Consider the following 24042-nt stretch of genomic DNA (forward strand, 5'->3'; position numbering starts at 1 on the left):
GGATCCACTCCTGGGTCCCATCTCCTTCCTGCATGCTAGGATAGCAGTGCATCACTGGAGTAACTAGATGCACTAGAGTGCATCACTATCCTCCTCACATTGTTTTCTGCTGAACAGAAGCCCACTATGCAGGCAAGGAGGGAATCAAGTTGCTTTTTAATAGGGGCAAGGACTGTTGTGTACACCATGGAGTTCACCTGATAATGTGTCCAATTAAATCCTGCAGGCAGGGTATTTCATGTAATTGTTGTTATGCTAGTCAGCATTACAAAGTTGTATTGGCAGTACAATTCATCACAAGCTTTGGTCCTTGTATGGTCACCTTGTGTTCATATGGGTATGCATCCCAGAACGTTTCCAGCAGAGAGGATTGAGGTTTTCCTTTGTCCAAATACCAAACGGAGTGCCAGTCTGGTGTGACTGGCCACTGGAAGATAGGCTGGGATGGAAATGGATTCCTAGCTTGGACAGTCAGCATATTGTGATTATAATCCACCTCTTCTAAAGATCTCAGAAGTCTTAAGCCTGGAGAAACTAAACGGTCAGTTTTTGCTATATACCATCCCTACCTTTCCTGACAAGACCTTAGTTTTGTAGTTTCTGCTGAGTAGAACGTGATGAGCTAATGGAAGGTGTTTTAGCACTGATTTTGAAAAGGAGTTGTTTTCAGAACAGCTGAGTCACATCTTCCTTAGCTGCAGTCAAAACATGTATTTCCATTTCTGTACTCACAAAACTAAAGATAGATAAAAATCAAAGTACTTAACTTTTTCTGATGAGCATGTAATATCAGATAGTTAGCCATTTTGTAAATACAAGAATACAAGAATGCAGAGCACAGAACCCAAACCATTCTTGGGAAAAAAAAGTGAAATGCCCAGAGTGCTTTTTGTCTTTGTTCTCCTCCTGGAAGATTAGCTTGGGATATGGGTAACCCACTGTCACATTTGAACTCAGTATTGCATAATAAAATCTGATAAATTAGTCTGGCCATATATTCTCCTGTTTTCTGTGGCTTTTCTCTTCACTTTATGTGTTTACAAAGTAGTCCATGCACTGATGGAGGCTAGGTAAAAGTCTATAGACATTTAGAGTTCTATTTTTAATTCTCCAGGTATTATTTGGATTGCTTGATAACTCACAATTCACACTCAAGTTCATGTTCACTTTCATTTTAGGGGAACACAAGCTTCACTTTATTCCAGCATTGATTGGCCCCTTCCTGGAAGTGACCTTGATCCCTCAGCCAGACCTGAGGAATGTAATGATTCCCATTTTCCATGACATGATGGACTGGGAACAAAGGCGAAGTGGCAACTTTAAGCAGGTACTGTATGTGAATCTGTTCATAAAAGAGGACCGAAATTCAAGCACTTCAGAGAGTGCCAGTCCAATTCATTAGCGGTTGAGGGTGGAGAAGGTGCCCACAGTATTGTTATACCCATTGGAGAGGGATTACCAGGGTTTTCCCTTTTGACTGTGTGCAGGGGTAGTAAGATTCTGCAATTAGTGAAATTCTCCTTTCATGTTAGTGATATAACATGAAGGATAAAATCTGTGGCCTGCCAAAGGGAAGAGCAAAACTTCAGTTGTCTTCAACAAGGCTGATTGTGTTGTGGGGTTTTTCATTTCTACTTTACAGCAGTAGGTAAGATTCAACTAGCTTCCCTTTGGGTTAGTATGAAAAAAAGATCAGATGGTCCTTGAGGAATGTTGTTCTGTAAGGATCCAAGTATTCTTGCAGCTCAAACACCTTCTTAACAGGCTAGGAAGGAACGACCAAGTGTGCCATCTGCTCCCACAGCTCCCACTCACTTCTTTAAGGCTGCCTCAAACTATTTCTCAGTGCCCTCCTTCATGCTTCATCAAATGAAGGAAATCAGAAATACTTGAATTGATAACAAGCAATCATAATGCTTAGGGTGGGAGCTGTATCACAAACACAAAACAAACTAACAAGAATGGAGGAGTACCTGTGATGTAAGTAGGTAGCTTTTCACTATCAGTATATAAGCTTATTGTTAAAATAACACCTCTTAGCATCTGAATGGTTAAGAATGAGAAGGCAAAAATCCGCTTGTTCTGCTTCTCTGTGTGTTCTGCTTGGGTTTGAATGTAAGTTCTAAGAGATTTATTCTGTAATAAAATATCATGACAACATCTTGGTTTCTCCCCTAGATTTGTGGTTGCTAATATATTACTGCTAAAAGGAGCTTTGAAAAATTAGCACACAGTGTAGCCTCATCTCTCTCCTTTTTTGTTACAATTAATACACTTAAAAATATTAATTGAAGTCATTAGCCACCAAGTATGTTTTTATTTTTTTTTTTGATAACTAATGTGTAAATCCAGCAAATTGAGTTTCTAGCCAAATACACTGGAAAGTAAGCAAGGCTGGGAACATAAGTCTAAGCCTCCAAATGTTGAACTGTAGAGACATTTATAAAAAATGTAATCTATAAAGAGTGGGGTACAGGTTAGAAAAGATAAGATTTTTATTGAAGTCTAAGAAAATGGCTTGTGCTTAAGACCCTGCAGTGAGAATTCAGGCAATTTATTTGGGCTGTGTGCTTTTTGTCTGACTCCATAAATAGATAGCTGCCTTAGCAGCAGCAAATGCTACTCAGCCTGTAGTTTTAAAGTCACGTTGCTCAATTTAAATTAGCTCCCTCCCTCCAGGAAAAAAAAAAAAAAAAAAAAAAAAAAAAAAAAACACCAAAAAAAGAAAACCCCACAAACCCTGGGAATGGTAGCAGCTTCAAAGAGATGAAATGACTTATCAGATTTACATGATTGACCAGTAATTCTAATTTAGCAAAGTCCCTTATATTAAAAAAATAAGTCCACCTTTATTTTTATGTAATCTAAGTAAAGGGAAAAGAAGCTGTTTACACCACACTTATATGTTGCAGGTGGAAGCAAAATTGATTGACAAACTGGACAGCCTAATGTCGGAAGGTAAAGGTGACGAAACATACCGAGAGCTCTTCAACAGTATGTGAGTAATGTGTTTATCTTACACTAGCTCATTCAATTTGGTTACTTGTATTAGATGCTAATGGCAATGTAGAGAAGTAATGCTTACAGCAATTGTGAATCTTTTTTTTTTTTTCCTGAAAATCTGAGGAATAAAAACATTTTATAGTATTGTATGGCATCTGTAAAGTCTGGCTGTACTTCTTTACATAGCTATAATTGGGAAAGGCTAAATCTGTTATATCACAGAACATTCTTTGCCTAGATTTAAATTCAGAAAAGCAAGAAATGCTTCATAATTGTATAGAGTGCAGGTAGTGCACAAATGGGGCATTTTGAAAAACAGGCATGAGAAATCAGCAAAAAACTGTTTAATAAGTAATTTTGCATTGCCAGAAATGTGTACTTACCTGTGTAATGTCACTTGTTGATTTCTTAATTGATGTATACAATTTTATTTATTCTGATAGGATTATTTCTTATTATTTTCTTCTATAAATTACTTGTTAAACATTTACTATACTTTAATAAGGGAAGTACCACTGAATTCTAATAGCAAAAGCTGGTAAAAATGCTAAGGTCTAAGGTTGTCCATAAGTTATCCCATTGATGGAAGTAAATGATTGTCACAGAGTACAAGTACAAAACAACTAACTGAACTCTGTCTCCTTTGCTGTTCCTTAGAACTCAGTTCCACCTATGTGGAAGATTTCTCTCATTTCTGATGTGTTTAGTACGAGATGTATTGTTCCTCTTCAAGAATCCGAGCTGCCTGTTCTTTAATGCTGTTAAACACACAGTCTTTTTCTGTTTAAGTAGCTTCTTAACCATTCCTTCTTCTTCATTTTTTTTTACCTCTGTTTTCTTTGCTTAAATAACAACATTCAGAAAAGCAAACATAGGTTTGCTTGAAAGTCTCCTGCATATAATGTCTATGAATAACAAACATAATAATGTGCAATTGAATTGAGTTGAAAAAGATAGAACTCCTAAATATTTATCCTTTTCAAAAGCAAAATTGGGTAGAGAGATTAGGCAAAGTAATACAGGAATGGATGAATAAAGGTAAACAACAGTACCACATGCTAAAGCACAACTTTCTTGCAATTATTCCTGATTTTTTTCGTAGTCTTAAGTAAAGAGAATAAAAGGTAAGAATGTTTCAATATTTTAGTAACAGTATTCTAACTTCAAAATAAAGTCATTTAGGGAGAATCTCAATAAAATTAAGCGTCATTGCATTTTCTTGCAAAATACATTAGGTTGTTTGTCACTGAAAAAGCTTAAAATTCTGTAAGGCATATTAGTTTGAAATCTAATTCTTAACTTCTTTTAAGTTTTTGAGTTGGGTTTAAACTGGGGGAAGTTAAAATATGTTGAAAAATGGTGATAGCTTTTTTTAAGTCTAAATGCTGAAGACATGTAGTAATCTAAATTGTAAAATGTCTCACAGCATCAGTATACTTGTTGTTTCTATTCTGGTATAACTCAATTATAACTAGACTTCTGACAAATTTCAGAGTAACAGCTCAAGTTCACTTCCAGCTCAAGAGAACTAAGTATTTATCATTAGTTGTTTTTGTTGTTTGTTTATTTGTTTGTTTTTTTTTGTTTTTATCTGAATTTGATTAGAGTCTATACATTAGCACCTCTCAACAGGAAAGCTTGGAGAAGATGCTAATCTAAGATGGAGGATGATAGTTTTCCAGGGTATGTGGAGGAAAATTATTTAAAAGCAGACAACTTAGGGAGCCAGCTACCCTGAGATTTTTTCTGCAAAATTAAACTGTCTTCACACAGTGCAGGAAAGCAGACTTGTTTAGTCTGAAGTAACAGGGATGTGGTATTTACCCAAGGAATGTGAAACTAATGTAGGTCTGAGACCAGCAGTGATTACACAGTCTTTAACCAAAGCAAATGCTGCAATGTTACCTGTTCAGTCTGAGGATTTGGCATGGTTGGATTTGATAGGTACAGTTGGGAGCCACAGAGATGCACACACCTCCTTTGGATACACAGTAGTAACTGCAGTGGGTGTGACACATTCCATTTTTGTCATGCTTTTTGTTTATTTTGTCTGAATCAGAAAATGAATTTAAATCTCTCAACTCCCACGTTAACTGCTGTTTTTTTTTTTTTCCAGAGATAATCGCTACATCTTTCCTTTGAATATCTTCTGTTTTCAGGGACAAATTAAAAGCATCTCTGGATGTCTCTAAAATACTCTGTGCTTAGAATTCACTGCTTATAATGGAATTATCTTTATCAAATGAAAACACAGTGAAAGTAGGGGGGAGGTGGCTGCTATTGGTTTTGAATCAGTGTCTTTCCAGGGACTTGAATGTGACCACACAGCGATTAGCTCATGATGTCATCTGAAGAGCTGCAGAGCATTGCAGTGGTGAACATTTTGCTATCATGAGGAACTAGATGTTGTAATTGTTACCCAGTGTAATTGTGATATAAAAGGTGTCCTGATCTACACTTACATTGTAACCCTGAAAAGGAACCTCTGATTTAATTAGCACAGGGTGCATGCTTCCGTTTCATTAAACAGTTGGTGGTTAGAACAAGATCTTTGGAAGCCAATGGATATACTTGCATAGCTCTTTTGTTCTGAATCTCGTGGATGCTGACATTTTGTTACATTTGTAGTTGTGTTCCAGTTTGCCCTAACACAATTTGGCCCTTTCAGGTGTGGATAGTAGGTGGCCACATTGCTGAAGCACAAAGCCTGGGCTGGCAGGCTCTGCTGATAACCGGGCTTCTATTTGAAGAAATGCAGCTAGCATTCAAGCTAAGCAGGCACTTAATACCCAACTGTCAGTTCTTGGGTGATTTCACTAGCCATAAGTGTTGTATAAAAAGCGACGACTGCTCTCTCTCCCATGCAGTCATTTCAGTCTTCTTTCTCAGTCTTCAGTCTTCTTTCTCAGTCTTCTTAATTTCTTCCCCCAGCTGCATGACTGAATTTAGCGCTGCCTGGTCCATTAGACCCTGTCTGGATTAAGTCTGGTCCATTAGACCCCGTTTGGACTAAGTGTTTTGGTGTGCCTTGAACATTTTGTGGGGTTTGGGAAGCTCCTCTCTCATCTGTGAATTACAGCAAAATTTGACTTTGACCTGTCTGACTAAATGAGGGAACCTCTGGCTAGAGTGAGATACCTGGAGGACTTTGTACTCCAAAGTGGAGATCTAGATGATTTAAAGCACTGCTACCATTAGGTGCTTCTGCGTCAGTTTTGAGTCAGTTTAGAATAACTCTGTAGCTTCGGCATATAAAATCCACTTTGGTTGGGACTTTACTTGGCTGAGCTAACCTGAACATGTTTACAAGCCTGGTGTTCCTTCCTGGAGAGCTCTGATCCTCCAGGTCCCCACTCCACACCCTTATTCTTAGGAACCCAAGATAAAAACCAAAATGCTCAAGGGAGCCCAGATGTTAGGCAATAGTAGCATCGGTAGGCAGAAACATTTTCCTTGTTTCCCTTATAACATAGCCTCTTGGCTATGCTTTGGGACCTGTAAGTACCAGAAATTGTACGATGGAAATAGGCACAACACAGGTTAAGGAAGAATTTATCCACGTTTATGGGTGCATGTGGGGAAGAGGTTGCATTTGGGAAATAAATAGATCCAACAAAGGGAGCAAACAGAAAAGAGATATTAAAATAAAGTGTGCATGTATTTTCAAACACAATGTGATGGTGGGGGAAAAAAAATTAAGCCAGTCATTTATTTCTAATTCTATCTAGGTATTGCCATGAGAAGGGCAAGTGTTCTGTCTGAGTAGCTCTGTTGTTCTGAATGGTAGTTCATAGTGGTGAAAGATGTATGGTGGAGAGGAGAAAGCATGCATCAGAAGGCAAGACATAAAATTGTTCACTGACAACACTGATGTCAGTTTGAAAAAGTATTTTGAATGCATCTACACCACCTATTTGCAAAAATTGTATAACAAATATGCCAATAGAGTTATAAAGAACATGTGTAAGTCAATACAGATTAAACCCATCTGTTTTAAAAGAGAACTCAGACTTCTGCAGTTTTTCTGCAGGAACTGTAGGTAACTATTTTGTTGAATTTAGGTTGAGATGTTCCTGTTTAACACAAGGTTGAAAGGCAATAGAAATGAAAAATCAGTGCTTAATAATGTAACAGGCTCTTATTTCTTGCTAGACACAAAAACTTGTATTGAAAGGAAACATCAGGGGTTTAAAAGCAAATTAAGTTAGCTTATGCATTCTGTATGGAAGGCAGAGATGCTGGATTAGTGCTTCAGCCTCTTCTGTAGTGGACGGCTTTGTCATCCGTCTCTCCCAGCACTGACTGGTAGCCAGTCTTTGAATGTGAGAGAAAGACATCTGATTGCCTCCTAAAAAGAAGTGGTGAGTCTAAGATCGATATAAGGGTGCAGAATGAAGATCAATGTTTCCTCCTTGCTTCCAGCACAGCAGAGTTTCATTTAGGTCAGACTAGCTTGGAGAATTGCATCGACGACATCCCTGTATGTAAGGAGCTGAACAGAGCTGGAGTGCACAGCTAGTGCAGTTGGCATGTAGGAGTTACTGGGCGCTGGTATGTGTTCGGTGAAGTTTCAACGTGGGAGTTTTATGGGACTGAACATGCTCAGTATAGATGAAGGTCAGTGGAGCTGACAGCTTGCCCACTGCAGACAGAAGGTTCGGAGATGCTATTAGCAGCTCTCTAAAAATCTCCGAGTGTATGGATGTGGCAATTTTCAGAGACTTCTAAGAAAACCATACCCGAGTGCATTTTCAGGGAGACTGCCAAGATGTGTCCTTGGTTATGTCATCCATCTGAGGTCTTGCACCAAAGCATAAAAGTAGCAGAACTCTGTAGATAAATATTTCCATGTTCATTTTCAGACAGAGAGGAAATGTTGGAAATTCGTATTCAAATTATTATATTTGATAAACGTAAGTAGTAAGTGAAAATTGGAGGCCTGTAACAGAAAGATATTAAGTATAATTTTACTGACAGCTCCACTTATAACACAATTTTTAAATCTTTTCACTTCAATCTGTAATTTGTATTTACATAAGAATTCAGTACAACACAGTTTTTAATAAAGAATCTTACAACAATTTAAACTAATGGAATTTTACATGTACATGATAGTATGTTCTCAGAAGGAAATATTAAGTGAAGTGGGGAGGAATCATCTTATTAACACCCCTTCCCCATTCTTAAATTTAACATGTGCCAAAATGTTTGAGAAGTCAGGAGGAAAAATCTTTGTTAAAAAAAATGAGGTCCCATTCAGAAAGTTTATTGAGTTGGTAAATATTATTTTTAGATACGTCTTCAAACTCCCAATTTTATGAAGTATCAGCATGAATTAATATATAAATTTTACGTAAAAGCTTTGTTAAGTCTTTGGGATATTAATATATTCTGAAAATTAGGTATTTGATATATTCTAACCTGATGCAGCTAATATAAAAATCATTTGTTTTGTCAATGCTTCCTGGACTAGAATTCCACTTTTTGGTCCTTATCCTAGGTAAGACGTTGTTTGCAAATTGTGCTTCTTGGGAGGGTGTTTGTAAAGGAAAAATCTAACTATCAAAGATGTTGCTAAGGTATTAAGGTACTGGTAAAAGCAGAGTGGTTGTCATAGTGACAGTTAAAAATAAACGAAATTGTTCTGGCTTCTTTTTTTTTTTCAGTCTGCTGAAGAAAATTGAGCGGGAAACATGGAGAGAAAGTGGTGTTTCATTAATCGCTACAGTGACTCGCCTCATGGAAAGGTTACTGGACTACAGGTGAGTGATTATCACAATTTATCAGTAGGGTTGACATCTTCAAAATATTAAGAGAAAAGCTTGGTCATCTTGCACAAATGATGACTGCACATGGATGCATCATCTTTACATGGTCAGGATCTCTGGTAGCAGCTGCTTAGTCAATCCACAAATGACACAAGCTGGCTGAAAACCAACTATCTATCCCTCCAGTGGGATGAAAATCCAGTGGCTTGCACCAGTTTCCTATCCAGAATATAGAAACTTTCAGCAGTAGGTTAGTGACTCAAGTCTACCTGAAGTCACCAAGCTCGGTATCAATCACCTGACAGCTGTCTTACAGAATACGTAAAATTATTATCACAATGTCAGTCATGCCTAGTTGTAGTGTCAGCTGGCACAGGAAGTATGTATACAAAGATATGATCTCTGAGTGAGGAGCTTGCATCTGACTGTACTGCACAAAAAAAGGATAGGGAAAGAAGAGACATATCCTCCTTTGTAGACGTGGGAGACTGCAAGTGATTTTCTCAGTCATTTGTGAAGTCTGTGTAGAAACTTAAGATTCAGTGTAGTCCTCTTCACTGACATCAATTGTAGCACTTTCTAGAGCTTAAGAATTTGTATTTTCCCCAGTTCCACAAGGAACCACTGGTGAGACCTGCAACTCCATTTGCTATCCTCACTGATAGTTTGAAAAGAAAGCTACTCTGTCAACACAAAAATGAGCTCTTTCTATCTTGAAATGCTTGCTATTCCTCCTCAGGGACCAGTTGGATTACAACCTCCAGGGCTGTCAATCCAACATCTTTCAGAACAAATATGTATCCTAGTGGTTATAAGAGCATTTGAGATGATTGTTTAGCTCATGTATACAAGAACGTTTTAAATTTATGTAAAATTTCTTTTAGTGACTGCATGGTCATACCTGTCTGTTATTTTTTACTCCAGTATGGTTGTATTAACACTGTGTTTCCCTGTTAATCAAAATCTCTTAAAATGGTTCCCTTTGGGTTCCAACTTTTCTTTTGACTTGGGAATCTGATCCATTGCTTCACCAACTCATAAATGATACTGATTAATCAGAGCGCTACTATTCATTAGAGCGCTACTGAGGAAAATTTGGTGGACCTCATAGCATTTACAGAGGAGGTCAATGTCATTCTTCTTTTTCACAGAGGAACTAATGTTGTATTTCTATGACCACTTTAGATTTACACTGTCTCTGAAGAAAGCAGACTCATCTCCTCACTCACATCACCCTCTTCCTTGTGCCAACACAAGTGTTTGTGCTGCACTGTGGTGATCTGACTGAGATGGGCTTAAGAGTAATGCAGCAAAAGATGCTGCCTCTTTTGCTTCATGAGGCTTCTGTAGGCCACAGTGCAGGACTGGGAATGAGTGCCTGAGAGCCAGAGGTGAGCAGAGTTGTCTTGCTGGCTTCTGCTTCCACAGTTTGACCACAAGGTGTGAAGAAATCAAATGAATCTACAGTAGTCGTGGTGAATAACAGATGTGCTTCATGTTAAGAGGAGAATAATCTTCATTCCTTTTGAATTTTATTACTTTCTGTTTTAGGGACTGCATGAAAATGGGAGAAGTGGATGGCAAAAAGATTGGCTGCACTGTTAGCCTTTTGGTTTGTATAATGCCTTATCTCAACCTTTTTGATTCTAATTGAGAATTTTCTAGTATATATCCACATATTTGAATGGGAGATGGCCTGCTTCTTGATGCATTTTCAGTTGACAGAAATACTGTGCTTAGTATAGCTAATATTTTTTTCAGGATGAAATTGATATAGTAGTTTTCTCTGGCATTGTATAGTTGAGTTTTGAGAGATTTCTTGTACTGCTCTATTCAGTTCTCTCCCTATTAGATAAATTCAGTCTCTCCCTGCTAGATGAATTTCACCAGAGTATTTTGCAAATATAATTGGTCTTCCAAGTTCTTAGAAACAAACAAACCTTTCCTCCTTCCCAAAACCCAACAAAACTGACATGATTTCTCTAGTTTCCTGTCTTCCTCAATAGCCTGTTCAGGTTGTTTCTAATGGATATATCTTATAAAGGATAGCCTGTATATCTTATGTAAGGGATATCTTCTGAAGACTGCAGGCTCTTCCTAACAGAAGAGTCAGAAATGCTGTTCCAGAGCTTCTCATGTAATCAACCACCAATACAAATCCATAGTATGAAAAATATTTCATTTATGTTTAGAGGGTACGTTTTGCTTATAGGCCAATTTCTACTGACAAGTTGGTTGATTTCAGTTAACCTTGGAAAGTTTCCATTTTCGTGGTGATTGTTTTGGAAAGCTTTATTTATAGCCATGGGGGAAAAAAAATCAGAATAAGCTGACTTGTAATTCTGCATTATTCTGCATTTTTGACGTCAGTGAAACAATTTGGTATCACTTCTAAGTAGCAGTTATACATATGAGAATAAAGGATTTCTTCAGCAGGGAAATAGTGCTCTCCAAATAGGGATGATGTTTACTACACAGCCATAGAGCAGCTGTCTTTCTGTCAGAATCTCAAGCATGATTTGAATTCTTTAAAGCACCTGGATTATTTTCGTTCTATCACTAAGGAGTTTTAAAATTATTATTACTAAATCATTCATTCAAGATTTTCACAAAAAGAAAATAGAAACATTTAAGAACCTCAAAACATCATAAAGCTTTCTAATAGGATTTTCCATGACTTGTACAGGCTAAGGCAGATTTTCTACCCTAATAACATTCAGACAAATGTTGTTACTATTTGCCTATCAGAGAAATAAGTAATGTTAAATTTTAAAAAGGGAGCTTTTGTTACAAAAGCAGCACACCACTTAAGACATTTAGTTGTCCATATGATGGATAAACTGCTCATCATCTCCAAAAGATGTTTCATGCAAAGTGTAATTAGATGAATGTATAAAATAAAAGTCTAGAGACGGAAGCAACACTTCGTTTTTCATCAGCACTTCGAAGGTATTCTGACTTCCAAAGATAAGAGGACTGGTTGGCATGAAAACAGAATATTTATGTTGTTTTGCTGTAGAGGTATGTGCTCTTCTTCTGGGAAATAGAATTGTCCAAGTTAACCAAATTATCAAACTCACTGGAATTATGCTGCATCGTGAAATATGCTGAAGGGCTCTGTATAAGTATCAGTAACTTAGATGAAAGGGTAGGATTTTTTTTTCCTCTTCTCCCCACTCTGGATCATCAGGGATGGGTTTCACATTAGTAATGTCTCTTCAGAAAAGCTGGAGTAATAGGGGTCTAGTGGAGTTCCTTATATGTAAGAATCACCTAATTTCAAATTTGAAAGTTGAATTTCTGATGAAAGAACTGCATCATCACGGAACCATTAAAAAACATTGAAAGAATATAGAGTAACTTTTGGTAACTTTCTGAATTTTCTTAGGCATCCCTGGTCTTCATTGTTTGACATTAAATTCATATTTCAGATCCTATTCATTTAGAATTAAATATTATTAGAAAGGGGAAATTTTTCCTGTGATGCTCTACACTGGCCTATGACATGATGTCATTTAAGTAGAACATGTTCATGCTGCTTGTTTGAAAGCTGTTTTCAATATGTTTTTTCTTAGAAGAAAAAAAAAGTCTGTCATAATGAAGAAGTCTACTTTTTACATCATGACCCACTCTGAAGACTTTATTCTGTTTTATGTCTTGAAATAGTTTGTTAATAAAAAAATGAAAAAACACCTTTGTCACTATATTGGCGTGACACATCTCCTGAGCTGTGACTAAGTTGTCATGCTGTTGTCTGCCTTACAGATCAATTGAACTTTGTCAGGGCTGAGCTTCAGAAAACCAGTTGATGTGTGTAGCTTAGACTTGTGACAAGTACGGGGGCCTTTAGTGCACAGGGGTAAATAGCCAGCAGCTTCAGTACTGTAGGTCAGTGCCATATTTTGTCTTTAGGCCTTACTGCTTGCTCTTGTGTGTTATTGACTATGCTTTTTTTCAGACAGGTAAGCCTGAACATGTACGTAGATATTTTTTCATTTTCTCTTCCAAGAAAAGCATCTGTTCCTGGCCTACACAATGTGGAAGGAAAACAGAAGTCTTTGGATTATAAAGTCATATGGTGGCCTAAAAGGGGACATATCATTACAGAGCTATTGATGTGTAGTCATTTTCTCAAGCCAGTTAAAAAAAGTACAGTTATACATCCAAAAATCTCTAGCCAGAAATCTTGTAGAAATTTTGTCCTGAATATTACTTTAGAGTGCAACTTTTTATATTTCAATCATGTAGTACAATATTTATGCATCAGTTCCCAGTGTCAGTTAGGGCTGAAGAAATCACGCTTTTCATTTAGGATTATTCTGTTCCTAGTTCTGAACAGTTCTTTGTAGTGTTACCAAAGTGCTCCTGGTATCTTGCTATGACAGAATGAAGAGTAGACATACCAGGCAGTAGATATTTTGTTAAAATATGAATACAAAAATTACGAGTTCTGTCAGCATTTTAAAATCAACAAAGAACTTTCGGCAAGATGCTAAATGGTTAAATGTTACAGAGAAAGAAACATCAGATTTCAGTTTTGTCAGGTTCTTCATCTTGCCTTCTAAGATAATTAAAAAAAATAAAGAGCATGTTGACTGATCTATTGATAATTTAATGGAAATATTCATTGTATTACTGAAGTTCTGTGTAGTGCAAACTTTTAAAAATAATATATATTTCTATAGCATTATGTTCAATGTCTTTTGTTTGTAATTAGTATATTTAATACCTACTGCATTTCATTACTAAATTCAATTTTATTGCAGAATTTTTACAAGACAGAACTGAACAAAGAAGAAATGTATATTCGCTACATTCATAAGCTCTATGACCTACATCTGAAAGCACAAAACTTCACAGGTAACTTTGTACAAACTGGAAAAGGTATTTAGGACTAGACTGTGATTTGCAGCCTTTTGTAGACATACAAACTGTATCCGCAGTGCAGAACATACAGGCCCAGGCAACAGCTGGGTTCAGCTGTTCCTGATTAATTTCCTCGCTCAATCTCTCTCTATCTTTCAAAAAAGGCTTCCTTTCAGCCCTACAACTCTGCTACTTGCTGAGCCATATTGAAATAACTACTACTGATACACACTAGCCATAAATGTATGATGGGTCATTCTTCACCTAAGAGGAGTGAAGTTTAGAGGAAGCTTTTGTGAAGTGGTTTGGTAATATCTGAGCCCCTTCCCTTCCCCAGCTCCCTCCCCCAAATGCTGCTGGTTAGCTGTTGGGTGCAGTGTGTTCCTACACAGCTTTGTTTTGGAATCTAAACTTTTAGGTTAAAAAAATAAAATAAAAACAGAAGGAAGAGCCCTACAACTTCCTTGTGGTGAAACAGAGATGTCTTTTTGAATCTTTGCATACCACATCTGCAGTACTATTGTCCAGTATTTCTCAGTGCCAATTTAGCAGCAGGGCAGGCCATTATCATTTAAATGAAGGAATAAAAAGATAATGTGCACGGCTGTTGTTTATACAGCAAAAGGGGTACTTCATTTGGGTGACTGCATGCTATCAAGGATAGCTGGAGTGGATAAAATCAGTATCGCTTTAAACTAAACAGTCTTTGCCAAAATGTTCAACTGACCTTATAATACCTCTATCCATTCCCCAGTGATTGCAATTGCAACAGCGTTTGTTCAGAATCTCTGCAGATTTTTTTTTCATTCTTAAAAGTAGATTAGTTGGCTGGGGGGCACTAGTAAACAGGCTACAGATAACTACTGCCACAGTGAATTTCCTTATGCTTTTCTAAAATCCACAGGAAAGATCCTTAGCTTGGAATTTCTACCATCCCTTTGCAGTTCATGGGTTTAAAATCTAAACTAAATAGTAGGGTGTATTAATGAGAGGATTTTCATTTCCTCATGTGACCTGGCAGTAAGAGTTTTGTTTATCAAGCAGTGTCTTTGTCCAAACTGGCTTTTCTGACAAACTATTAATTTCCTGATTTTACTTAACAGATGTTAGTAACTCTTTAAGCAGTACTGAGTTCCCTTTGCACATTGGCTGCTAATCTGCGTCCAGTTTACCTTCAACAGTGATATGAATCTTTTTATTTTATTATTGTTTTGCCATCCGTTATCATCTGAAAGTGCTCACAATGTATCTCCAGGACTTTGTTGTATTTCCTGTGTATCTGTTATTAATATGTGTGATTTTTACATTCCTTGCCATGGTAGATTCCATGACTAAGATTTTTTTGCCAAGGGAAACTTAAGGAAGGATTGGCTCACACCCATGGCACAGGGGTAAGGACAGTCTTTCCACTAGAAAACAGATTTATGTAATCCATTGCCTTATCCTTGCCTTATCAATCTGCAACAACACACAAACATTTTGTAAATTGTCTGAATTCAAGTACATGGGAATAGGAAAAGAATTTTGCTACTTTGGCAGCATTACCACACGTACCATTAGTTTGCTAACTGCATAGTTTTCTCACCATTTCTTCATCTAGGGATGAAGCCAGCTTGCCCTTAAAATAATTCTTGTCTTCTTTTGCAGTATAATTTACAGGACTTTTTCTAATAATTCTCTATGAAAAAAAGTCCCTTGTTTTGTTTTGTTTTGTTTTTCCTAACAATAAAAGACCTATCTGTAAATCTCTCTTTACCAAGCACTCAGCTACAGCTATAAATTTAACTCTGTTGAGGCCAAAGCACATGAATGTGCTGGATTCTCGTGTGTCCCTTCAGTCTCCTGACAAGTGTAATGAGATAGTCCTTGTTAACATCCATCTTAGAAATGTTTAGGTTTTTTGAATATTTCTTGTATAAACTGAATTTCCCACAATGCATATCAACCCTGTTTCTCTCTTCTTACTGTTTCGGGGCACAGCAATACTTACAGACCTCTTCTGCACCAAATCAGTACCAATATGCTATATGTCATGCTATATGGCTATATGCTATATGGCCTCTGCCAGAGGTAGGATGCTGGGTAGAGGGACCCTTCAGACCTTTTGTCCAGTATAGCCATTCCTATATTACATTTATGATAACTTCATACAAACAAACAACAGAAAATACTAGTATGGCTGAGAAAAATCTAAGGACATACAAATGCTACTTTGCTTTCTTTGAATTCTGAATACTTTATTATCAACTTCATGGATTATTATTGTTTAATTGTTATGTAAACATGCAGCATATTTTGACTACCAAATTGTAGCTTGAAACAACTAGGAAAAATGTACATTACTGGTCTAGCAACCTGAAAGCAGTGTGATGCCAAAATCGGGACTGTCTGTGCAAGTTCATCTGGTCCCCCTTGTGTATGCGATACAGCACTGTTTTGCACCATACTTAGCATTTTACAACGTTTGGATTCAAACCCATAACATCTGCTGTAGTGATGGTTTTCCATCCAGGGGTTTTTCAGCTGGACATCTGAGAGGAAACACTACTGTTAGAAAACAATCTCTGTATAGTTTGGTTGAAATCTTTCAGGAAGTTACATGGCAGAGTCAGAAGCAGAATATAGTTGTCTGGGGCAAGTTTGCCTACTCAGCATATAAAACCTGCAATTAAAAAAAATCCAGTCAACAACTTTCTCCTCCAGCACAGAATGTCATCAGAACATGGCCCATCTTTGTACAGAATAAAGCAAAATAGTCCTCTGGCCGGAAAATAGATTGAATGCTAATTCAGAAACAATAATGCATATACATAGGTAGCCAAATTGAATTGTCTTAACCAGTATTAATTCTGGCCTTTTGTACAGAGAGAAATTTTGTGTGCATTTTTTTTTTCCCATGACAGAATGTTAAGGCTCAGCTGTGAGGAATTTATTTCAATTATAGAGAGAGTGAAGACTATTAAGAAAACTGCTTTCTCCAGTTCACTCTCAACCCTGATCTCTTTTGGCCTGTATCTGTAGTCCCATCTATCTTCTTTCCTCTTTCTTGTGTTCCTCATCCTCCAGCCTGTGTTCTCTTGTTCAGACAGCAGAACCATTGAGAGCTTCTCCTTAGCAGAAGGAAAGTCTAAGGCTAAGCAGGAAATTCTTTCTTAATTGCCCGGTTTCCTTTATATTGTCAGATTCTGTAAAACTGTCCCAGTGACTCCACTTCAATTAGCATTTGAAAATTGTCAGCTGAAGTTTTTATAGCTGTGGATAGTAGCCATCCAAAACTACCACTACCATTTGTCTTATTACTTGAAATAAAGCTGTTGTCGATTAAAAAGATGCATCTCAGTAAGAGTATTCACATTTCTGTTTACTTTGTCTGTTTTATTTGTTTGGTGCTCACATGTACTGTGGTGTCATTTCTCTTACAGAGGCTGCCTACACGCTCTTGCTGTACGATGAGCTGTTGGAGTGGTCTGATCGGCCACTGAGAGAATTTCTCAACTACCCCATGCAAACAGAGTGGCAACGTAAAGAATATCTCCATCTGACCATCATACAAAACTTTGATAGGGGAAAGGTAAAATAGTCCTATTGTACTTAATGGATCTGGAAAGATAGTTAATTCACTTTGTGGCATTACTTCCAGTGTTGCAGCCTTTTCTCATATAGAGGGGAAGTGTTAGTTATTGCCTGATTAAGCAGTTACTTAGCGACACAGTAGGTTCCTTCTAATCCTGTGTTTGTATCCTAGAAATCTCCCACACTTAAATGTGAGAATAATTTGCACTTGTGTAGCAGGTCTCTCTCTGTCAAAGCACTTTATAAAAGATGGTATATTTTTTCCCCATTTTGAAGGTGATGAAAACAAGCCATATAATGAAGGAAGCTTATGCAATTCACTCAGTGACCAAGTGAGGAATAACATTTGGGGGTCTGGATTATAAGGACTATGTTTGCACCTACTAAATTGTGTTGTGTATTTTAGAATAGCAATTGCAAAATGTCTAAAAGGAAATTGGGGAGGGGGGGGGATGTCACAGTTCACTGGGGGGGAGTCACAGTTCATTGCTATCTCTGAGAAATCTTATGAATTAAGCAAGAGTGATTATCCTGTAATCTAAAATGTTATATGCCTTTTGTGCAATGATTTTTCTCAGTGATAAACACGCAATTCATTGCATTTTTGCATAGCTAGTAATATCCAGGTAAGCATTGTAAATGTAATCAAACCTATGCTAATTAGATTTTTTTTTCAGAAAATTCTGTAATCAGTTTGTAATTTAAATTATATGGTACAATGAAATATTTTCCAAACTACAAAAATAAAATTGAGATAAATGTTAAGAGCACATTTTTTAAATGTGAAAATCTTACTCTGTTGCATCAGTCTCATATTGCAAAAGAGATACTCATCGCTCTTACAATGACCTATATCTTGTGCAGTGATTGCCCCGTAAGACTCATTTAAGTCTCAAAATAGATCCTTCAAAGAATTCCTCACTATTACTCAGCAGCTATCTGTATGTCTAATGAACAATATGTTCAATTATATTCTATTACTGGAAGTATGACTTAATGTAGAAAGAACAGGTTTCACTAATAACTCATGAAAAAAACAGTTGCTATGAATTTACTGAATGTCTTTTACTTGCTTGCAGTGTTGGGAAAATGGCATTATCTTATGCAGAAAAATTGCTGAACAGTATGAGAGCTACTATGACTACAGAAATCTCAGCAAGATGAGGGTAACGTACCTGAGAACTGTTCATCAGTCACAGATCAAAAAGCTTTTTTAATTTGGGATATAAAATATTGACTAGAAACATAAGTTTGCCACCAAGTGGCCCTTCAGTTAGCTTTGAAAACATTTTTTTTTAGCTTGTATTTGTTTTCTGTAGCAAAGATTATAACAAGGAGTATAAGTTTTTTGAAGAGAAACTGAAAAGTAAGAGGTCTTGCAGTGTTTTTACCTGTACAGCACCCCCTCGGTGTGTATGCCTATGCAAAAATACTGCATCTACTAATTCAGTTTCACTTTTTTTGTATGGTTTATCCAGGGAATGTTCTCTTTATGCAGTCCTTTGCTAGGAGCAGTGACATGTCTTTGCAGTTGTAATTGGAAACAGTTTGCAACAAGCAACATGCAACTTTACAAATTGGCTTATTGCATAAAAAACACGATCTGCTTAATATCATAAAGCCAAAAGGAATCTTTTCTGACAGTCTTCCTGCTTTCTCTGTCATTTTTAGAGCTTTGTTTGTATGTTCATTCTTTATGCTTTGGTATTTTGAAGATAATCTGGTCTTCCCTTTTCATGTCTATTTCTGATGGATTCAATTTCATGTATTAGTTTCCTTTTAAAACTTGGTGTACATGTGGTATGCTTGCTGCTGAGACTGACTTTAATCCAGAGCTGCTTAACAACGTGATTCTCAACACAGGGCTATGTAGCAATACTCCTTGTGATCTGCTTACTCCATACTTAGCTATCCAAATGGCAGAATCCTGTAAGCAAAAACAAACTGACTATCATCATGTCAATAAAATAATATATATATATAGATGTTTAACTGCACTTAATGTGTTCTGTGTTTGAATTTGTCAATATCCTTTACTATATCTGTACCACCTATGCGTTAACCCAAAAAGGAGGGGTAGGGGATTTCTCATACCAATGTAATCTTAGCAGCTACTGGTATCATATACACATTAAATATCTGTCTACGTTAGCTAAAATGGGGCTTATACTGTTTTTTTCACGTTATAAAAAAGATTATGGACTGAGAATGTTTTGCTGAAAACAGGAGAAAATCATTAGAAAAAAGGGACTTTGACATGAAGATCACTTTGTGTCCATGTTTTGAGTAAAATTAAAGCAGTATAAAATTCAAGTAAAAATAAAATAAAAAATGTAATTGCTGTTGTGAGATTCCTCAAGGAACTCACATTAGACACTTAAATCATTGGAATCTGGTATGATTTGAATACAATCATTTGGAATATGGTTCCACAGAAATTACACTTTGCTCTCTAAGCTGACCACGTTACTGTCATGTGTTTGAATAATTAACAGATTGCTAGGTCACGTTTCAAATTGTCTATTGTGGTTCTATTACTTCAGTATTCCATTAAAGAGCTATACATTTTGTTATTAATCTTTTACTCTTTTAATATAGGTACTTCGTAGTTAAAAGCGGGGGTTTATTGTAGTTCTTGGAGGCTTTCAGGTCACTAGGAAATATAAATATTCAACCTAATACATTCAGAGACTTGTAGTTCTTCTTGCTGTTGCTAGAGATGCAATGCAATTCCAGTGCTTCAGAGCAATGTGCTAAAAGACCTTGTATTTTTTGACAGCTTAAGGTAAAGATATGTTTTCAAAGAACACTAACTGCATTTCTTCTCAATCTCACCCAGATGATGGAAGCGTCTTTGTATGATAAAATTATGGATCAACAGCGTTTGGAGCCAGAATTTTTCAGAGTTGGATTTTATGGGAAAAAGTTTCCATTCTTCTTGAGAGTAAGTGAATAGAAAATAAACAGAATGGAGTAATTCTGGAATTTATGCTGTCATTCATGATCACTTTCCCTACCTGAGAATTTGATCATACCATATATAAGTTCTTTTCCTATGAGAAATAGGGAATTTTCTGTGTTAATCAATGCAAATCCTCATGTTTCCAGGGGCGAGAAAAGATCGTGTCTAACAGAAAGACAAATGCTAGGCTTCCAGAGTCCCAGATAGACTCAAGATTCTTGTTTGTATTGGAATCCATCCACCTGTATTATTCCACAGAACACCATCTTTTCACTGTAGCTTGTTCCCACTGTTCTGTTCCTTTTATGCTGGTGGCTGCTCAGAAGGTGGCTATCAAAAGAGAGATATCACTTGGCAGATGGACAATCAGTAATTGAGCATCTAAGTAATTACATTCCCAATCTCCCTTTTTTTAAAATGAGTTAAATGAGAATTAAACATGCTGAGTTTCATTGATTAGCAGTGTACTGAAGCTGACAAGATAAATAAAGTTACTCTCAAACATTAATCTTAGATTCTGAAGTTACTGAAGTGCCCTTGGAAATGTTATTCTTATTATTCTGTTCCCCTCTTCCACAGTCTGCAGTGGTTTAGCTGCGTTGACTGTCACCTTGGGAAGAGAATAGAATCCATCTTATTCATGGAGCCGCTGCAGTCGTAATCCAAGCTCCTCTTCCTATGGTAATTCAAATAAGCGATGAAGGAACCTCCTCTGTATGGCGGAGGCCTAAAAGCCTATTTTTTCTTTGCCTTTGTGGCAGGGAAAGTCACAAATTCCAAATTCTAAATATAGCATGAAAGATGGGCACATATTTTTTTTATTGTCTAACAGTCACCTGTATATATCTTATGGATAAACCGATTAGAAAAAGTTAATTAGAAACAATAGAATGCTTATGTTCCTAAAAATGTGTCAACCAGTGAATGAAAGTACTGGAAAAAGCCTGCACGAGAATGCAGTATTTTCAGACCTGTAAACCCTTCACTGTTTATGCATCTGCACATGAAGTATTTATGTATTTTCCAAGTCATACATACATAGCACTCCTAAAGAACAGATTTATGCTTGCTGCACCAACAAGGAACACCTCAAAACTTAACTAAATTTGATTTAATGTTTTTGTGGGAAAGTAGTTTATAACTCTTTTAAGCAGTCTGGCTATGTTTTCTATAGAAGGGATAAAGAACAAAGCTTCAGAATAAAGCTCTCAAATTTTAATTTGTAGGTGCACATTAACACTGTTGCATTTGGCTTTGTATAGCGTTCCCATTAAAGTCAGAATTCAGTGCTTCCTGTCTCTTGTCCAGGCACAATGACAACAAATACTGTTTCTATCTAAATCTGCTTCAAGTAAACTTCAGTAATTACTTTTTAAGAATTTTCTAACATAGATTTTAAAATGAAGTTCACTTAACAGTTTTTTTTTTTTTTAAATAGTTAAGATATTTCCTTATTTCAAACACATGTATGAACAAAATCAAACCAAAAAAGATTTGTCCAGAGACAGGAAGCCCTCATTACCAACCCATTGGGGAACTAGTTCCAGTGGGTACTTCATATCCAGACATCTCATGTTTAATGTGGGACTTGCATTATATCTATATTCATGTTGTACAGTCTCAAGAAAATAATGGTGCAGCGTCATGGTGAGCATCCAGGTTAAAAGAAATGGGGTTCCCTAGTTCCTCATGGAAGGGACTTTCAGCTTATTTCATTGTCTTAACTGTTTGTTGCATTATATTTTGGTTACATATTTTATCCCATTTGATATTTTAGGTTAGCTACACACTTTAATCCAATAAGAACAATTTTTCTCTTCAAATTTTTATTGAAGATTTAAGTATAATCATTTCATTTTTCAGGCCTTCTGAATAAAACATTCTTTATATAGTAGAATTTCCTTATTCTTTTAACTGCCCTGCTCTTTTTAGATTTCTTATTTTCATCCTTGCCTTCTTTCTTACTTTTCCTTCTAAAAATGATGTAAGAATTGCCCTTAGACTGTATTTAAAATTGTGTTTGGATCTATCTAATGATACCCATTTATTTTTGTATAACTTGCTTTTTTTTTTCTTTTATTTCTTTTTTCTTCTTATTCTCCTCAGAATAAGGAATTTGTTTGCCGAGGACATGACTATGAAAGGCTGGAGGCCTTCCAGCAGCGAATGTTGAATGAGTTCCCACATGCCATTGCTATGCAACATGCTAATCAGCCAGATGAGACCATCTTTCAGGCAGAAGCACAGTGTATCCGCATAATCACAAACCCATATTCTGCAGTTGCCTTTCATGCTTTCAAAAAATGTAGGTATACCTATAGCCAATTTCAGTCACAATGTGCCACACTGAAGGAAATGGTAGGTGAGAATTCCCGTGCAATTTGTCCCAAAGGCTCTATTATGTTTGGATTTATTTTTGTGTAATTATTTGTTTTCATTAAAAATTCACTGGCAGATAATTAAGATTCTTACTTTAACCAAAAAATACTAGTATAATGCTCTCAGATTTCAAGATACAGTAATTCAGGTTCTTAGAATGCAGCATAATGTTAGCACAACATTGTGTACTGTATGTAATAGTATATTTTAATTAAATCCTTTTATTCCGTGTACATGTAAAACGTGACTTCGGTACCTAGCGCTATTTGGGGTTTAAAAAAATAAAAATAAAAATAAAAATAAAAATAAATAATAATAATAATAATATAAAAAAAGAAACCACAGATCGTCAAAAATCTCTCAAGTTCGTCTCCCAGACTATCACTAGTCTAGAAGCATTTAATGATACAGACTTTTAAAAGAGTTTTTTATTCTGTCTTGCTTCAGGAGTCATTGTGCTTTGCTAATTTCAATGAAGTGGGATAGCCTTAACTCTTTACGTACAGACTTGCAGATCTATGCTGTGACACCAATCCCAGAAAACCAGGAAGTCCTGCAGAGAGATGGCATTCCAGATAACATCAAGAGCTTTTACAAAGTAAATCACATCTGGCGATTCCGATATGACAGGCCATTTCACAAAGGGACCAAGGACAAAGAGAATGAATTCAAGGTAAAGTACCACACACTTTCCTGAACTACTAAGCCTAATGATTTATTTGCAGTATCAACTACAGTTTTGTTACTGAACTGAGTGTGTTCTAACAAATTCTCTAGAGGATACAGCAGGTCAATTTTGACTGTTTCACTACTCATTTTAATTAAAATAATATGATAAATACATGGGAGATTAAATGTCTTTTTTTTCAATATGACAATAGGAGAGCAAAAAGTACCTGTTTTTGCATCAGTGATAAAGTGAAAGCACAACTGGAGAGAGCGGAGCAGCCTCCAGAGAAGTTTGTAAGGCAGGTGGGAAACTGTCACAAAGAATGGTTATCTGTGGATTACCAAAAATGATCTCTCCCTAGAGCAAGGGAAAGACAGTTTTGACTAAGCTACAGCATAATGTTCTGTTCCTGTGACATCAACACTAAAAACTGCATCTGAACTTACAGCTTGTCTCAGGGAAGAGCAATAGTTCCTTCCCTAATATGTAAATGACTCCTGTTCCTCCTAAGAAACATATCAACTCGAAATTCATCTTACAATTTTTGGTGTAATTTCAATTTTGATCCACTAGAAATGCTTACATCCTCACATGGGAAAGTATTCTCATATTCAAACAAATAAAGAGAATTATCCCATAACAATGCTCTTAGAAAATTAGAGAAAATAACTTTAAGGGTAATAAATTAACTACATTTAAATCTCTGTTGTCCTGTAATTAAAGCTTAGGGTTTTAATTTAATTTTACAGCTTGTATATATTTTGTGTAAGAGCTATACTGTGAGTTAACCATTATTCTGACTTCAGGCGATTTGTCATTTT

At 36.4% G+C, this 24042-nt stretch overlaps 1 protein-coding gene across 5 annotated transcripts in view; it reads left to right on the plus strand.

The window, feature by feature from the left end:
* The window catches only part of DOCK4 (dedicator of cytokinesis 4), a 250323-nt gene that overhangs the window by 201587 nt on the left and 24694 nt on the right, over window positions 1-24042 (plus strand). For 3 of the 5 annotated variants that reach the window (XM_035320881.1, XM_035320922.1, XM_035320901.1), the window contains exons 31-41: window positions 1179-1327; window positions 2913-2998; window positions 8477-8503; window positions 8670-8765; window positions 10323-10383; window positions 13538-13631; window positions 17060-17208; window positions 18290-18376; window positions 20050-20154; window positions 22279-22420; window positions 23058-23224. In XM_035320881.1, coding sequence (XP_035176772.1) covers window positions 1179-1327; window positions 2913-2998; window positions 8477-8503; window positions 8670-8765; window positions 10323-10383; window positions 13538-13631; window positions 17060-17208; window positions 18290-18376; window positions 20050-20154; window positions 22279-22420; window positions 23058-23224 — 1163 coding nt within the window. The remainder of the gene's footprint in view (window positions 1-1178; window positions 1328-2912; window positions 2999-8476; window positions 8504-8669; window positions 8766-10322; window positions 10384-13537; window positions 13632-17059; window positions 17209-18289; window positions 18377-20049; window positions 20155-22278; window positions 22421-23057; window positions 23225-24042) is intronic. The other 2 variants (XM_035320890.1, XM_035320912.1) reach the window with 1 other exon arrangement.

The sequence above is a fragment of the Oxyura jamaicensis genome, chromosome 1 (genome assembly GCF_011077185.1).
Source record: "Oxyura jamaicensis isolate SHBP4307 breed ruddy duck chromosome 1, BPBGC_Ojam_1.0, whole genome shotgun sequence".
Classification (NCBI taxonomy): Eukaryota; Metazoa; Chordata; class Aves; order Anseriformes; family Anatidae; genus Oxyura; species Oxyura jamaicensis.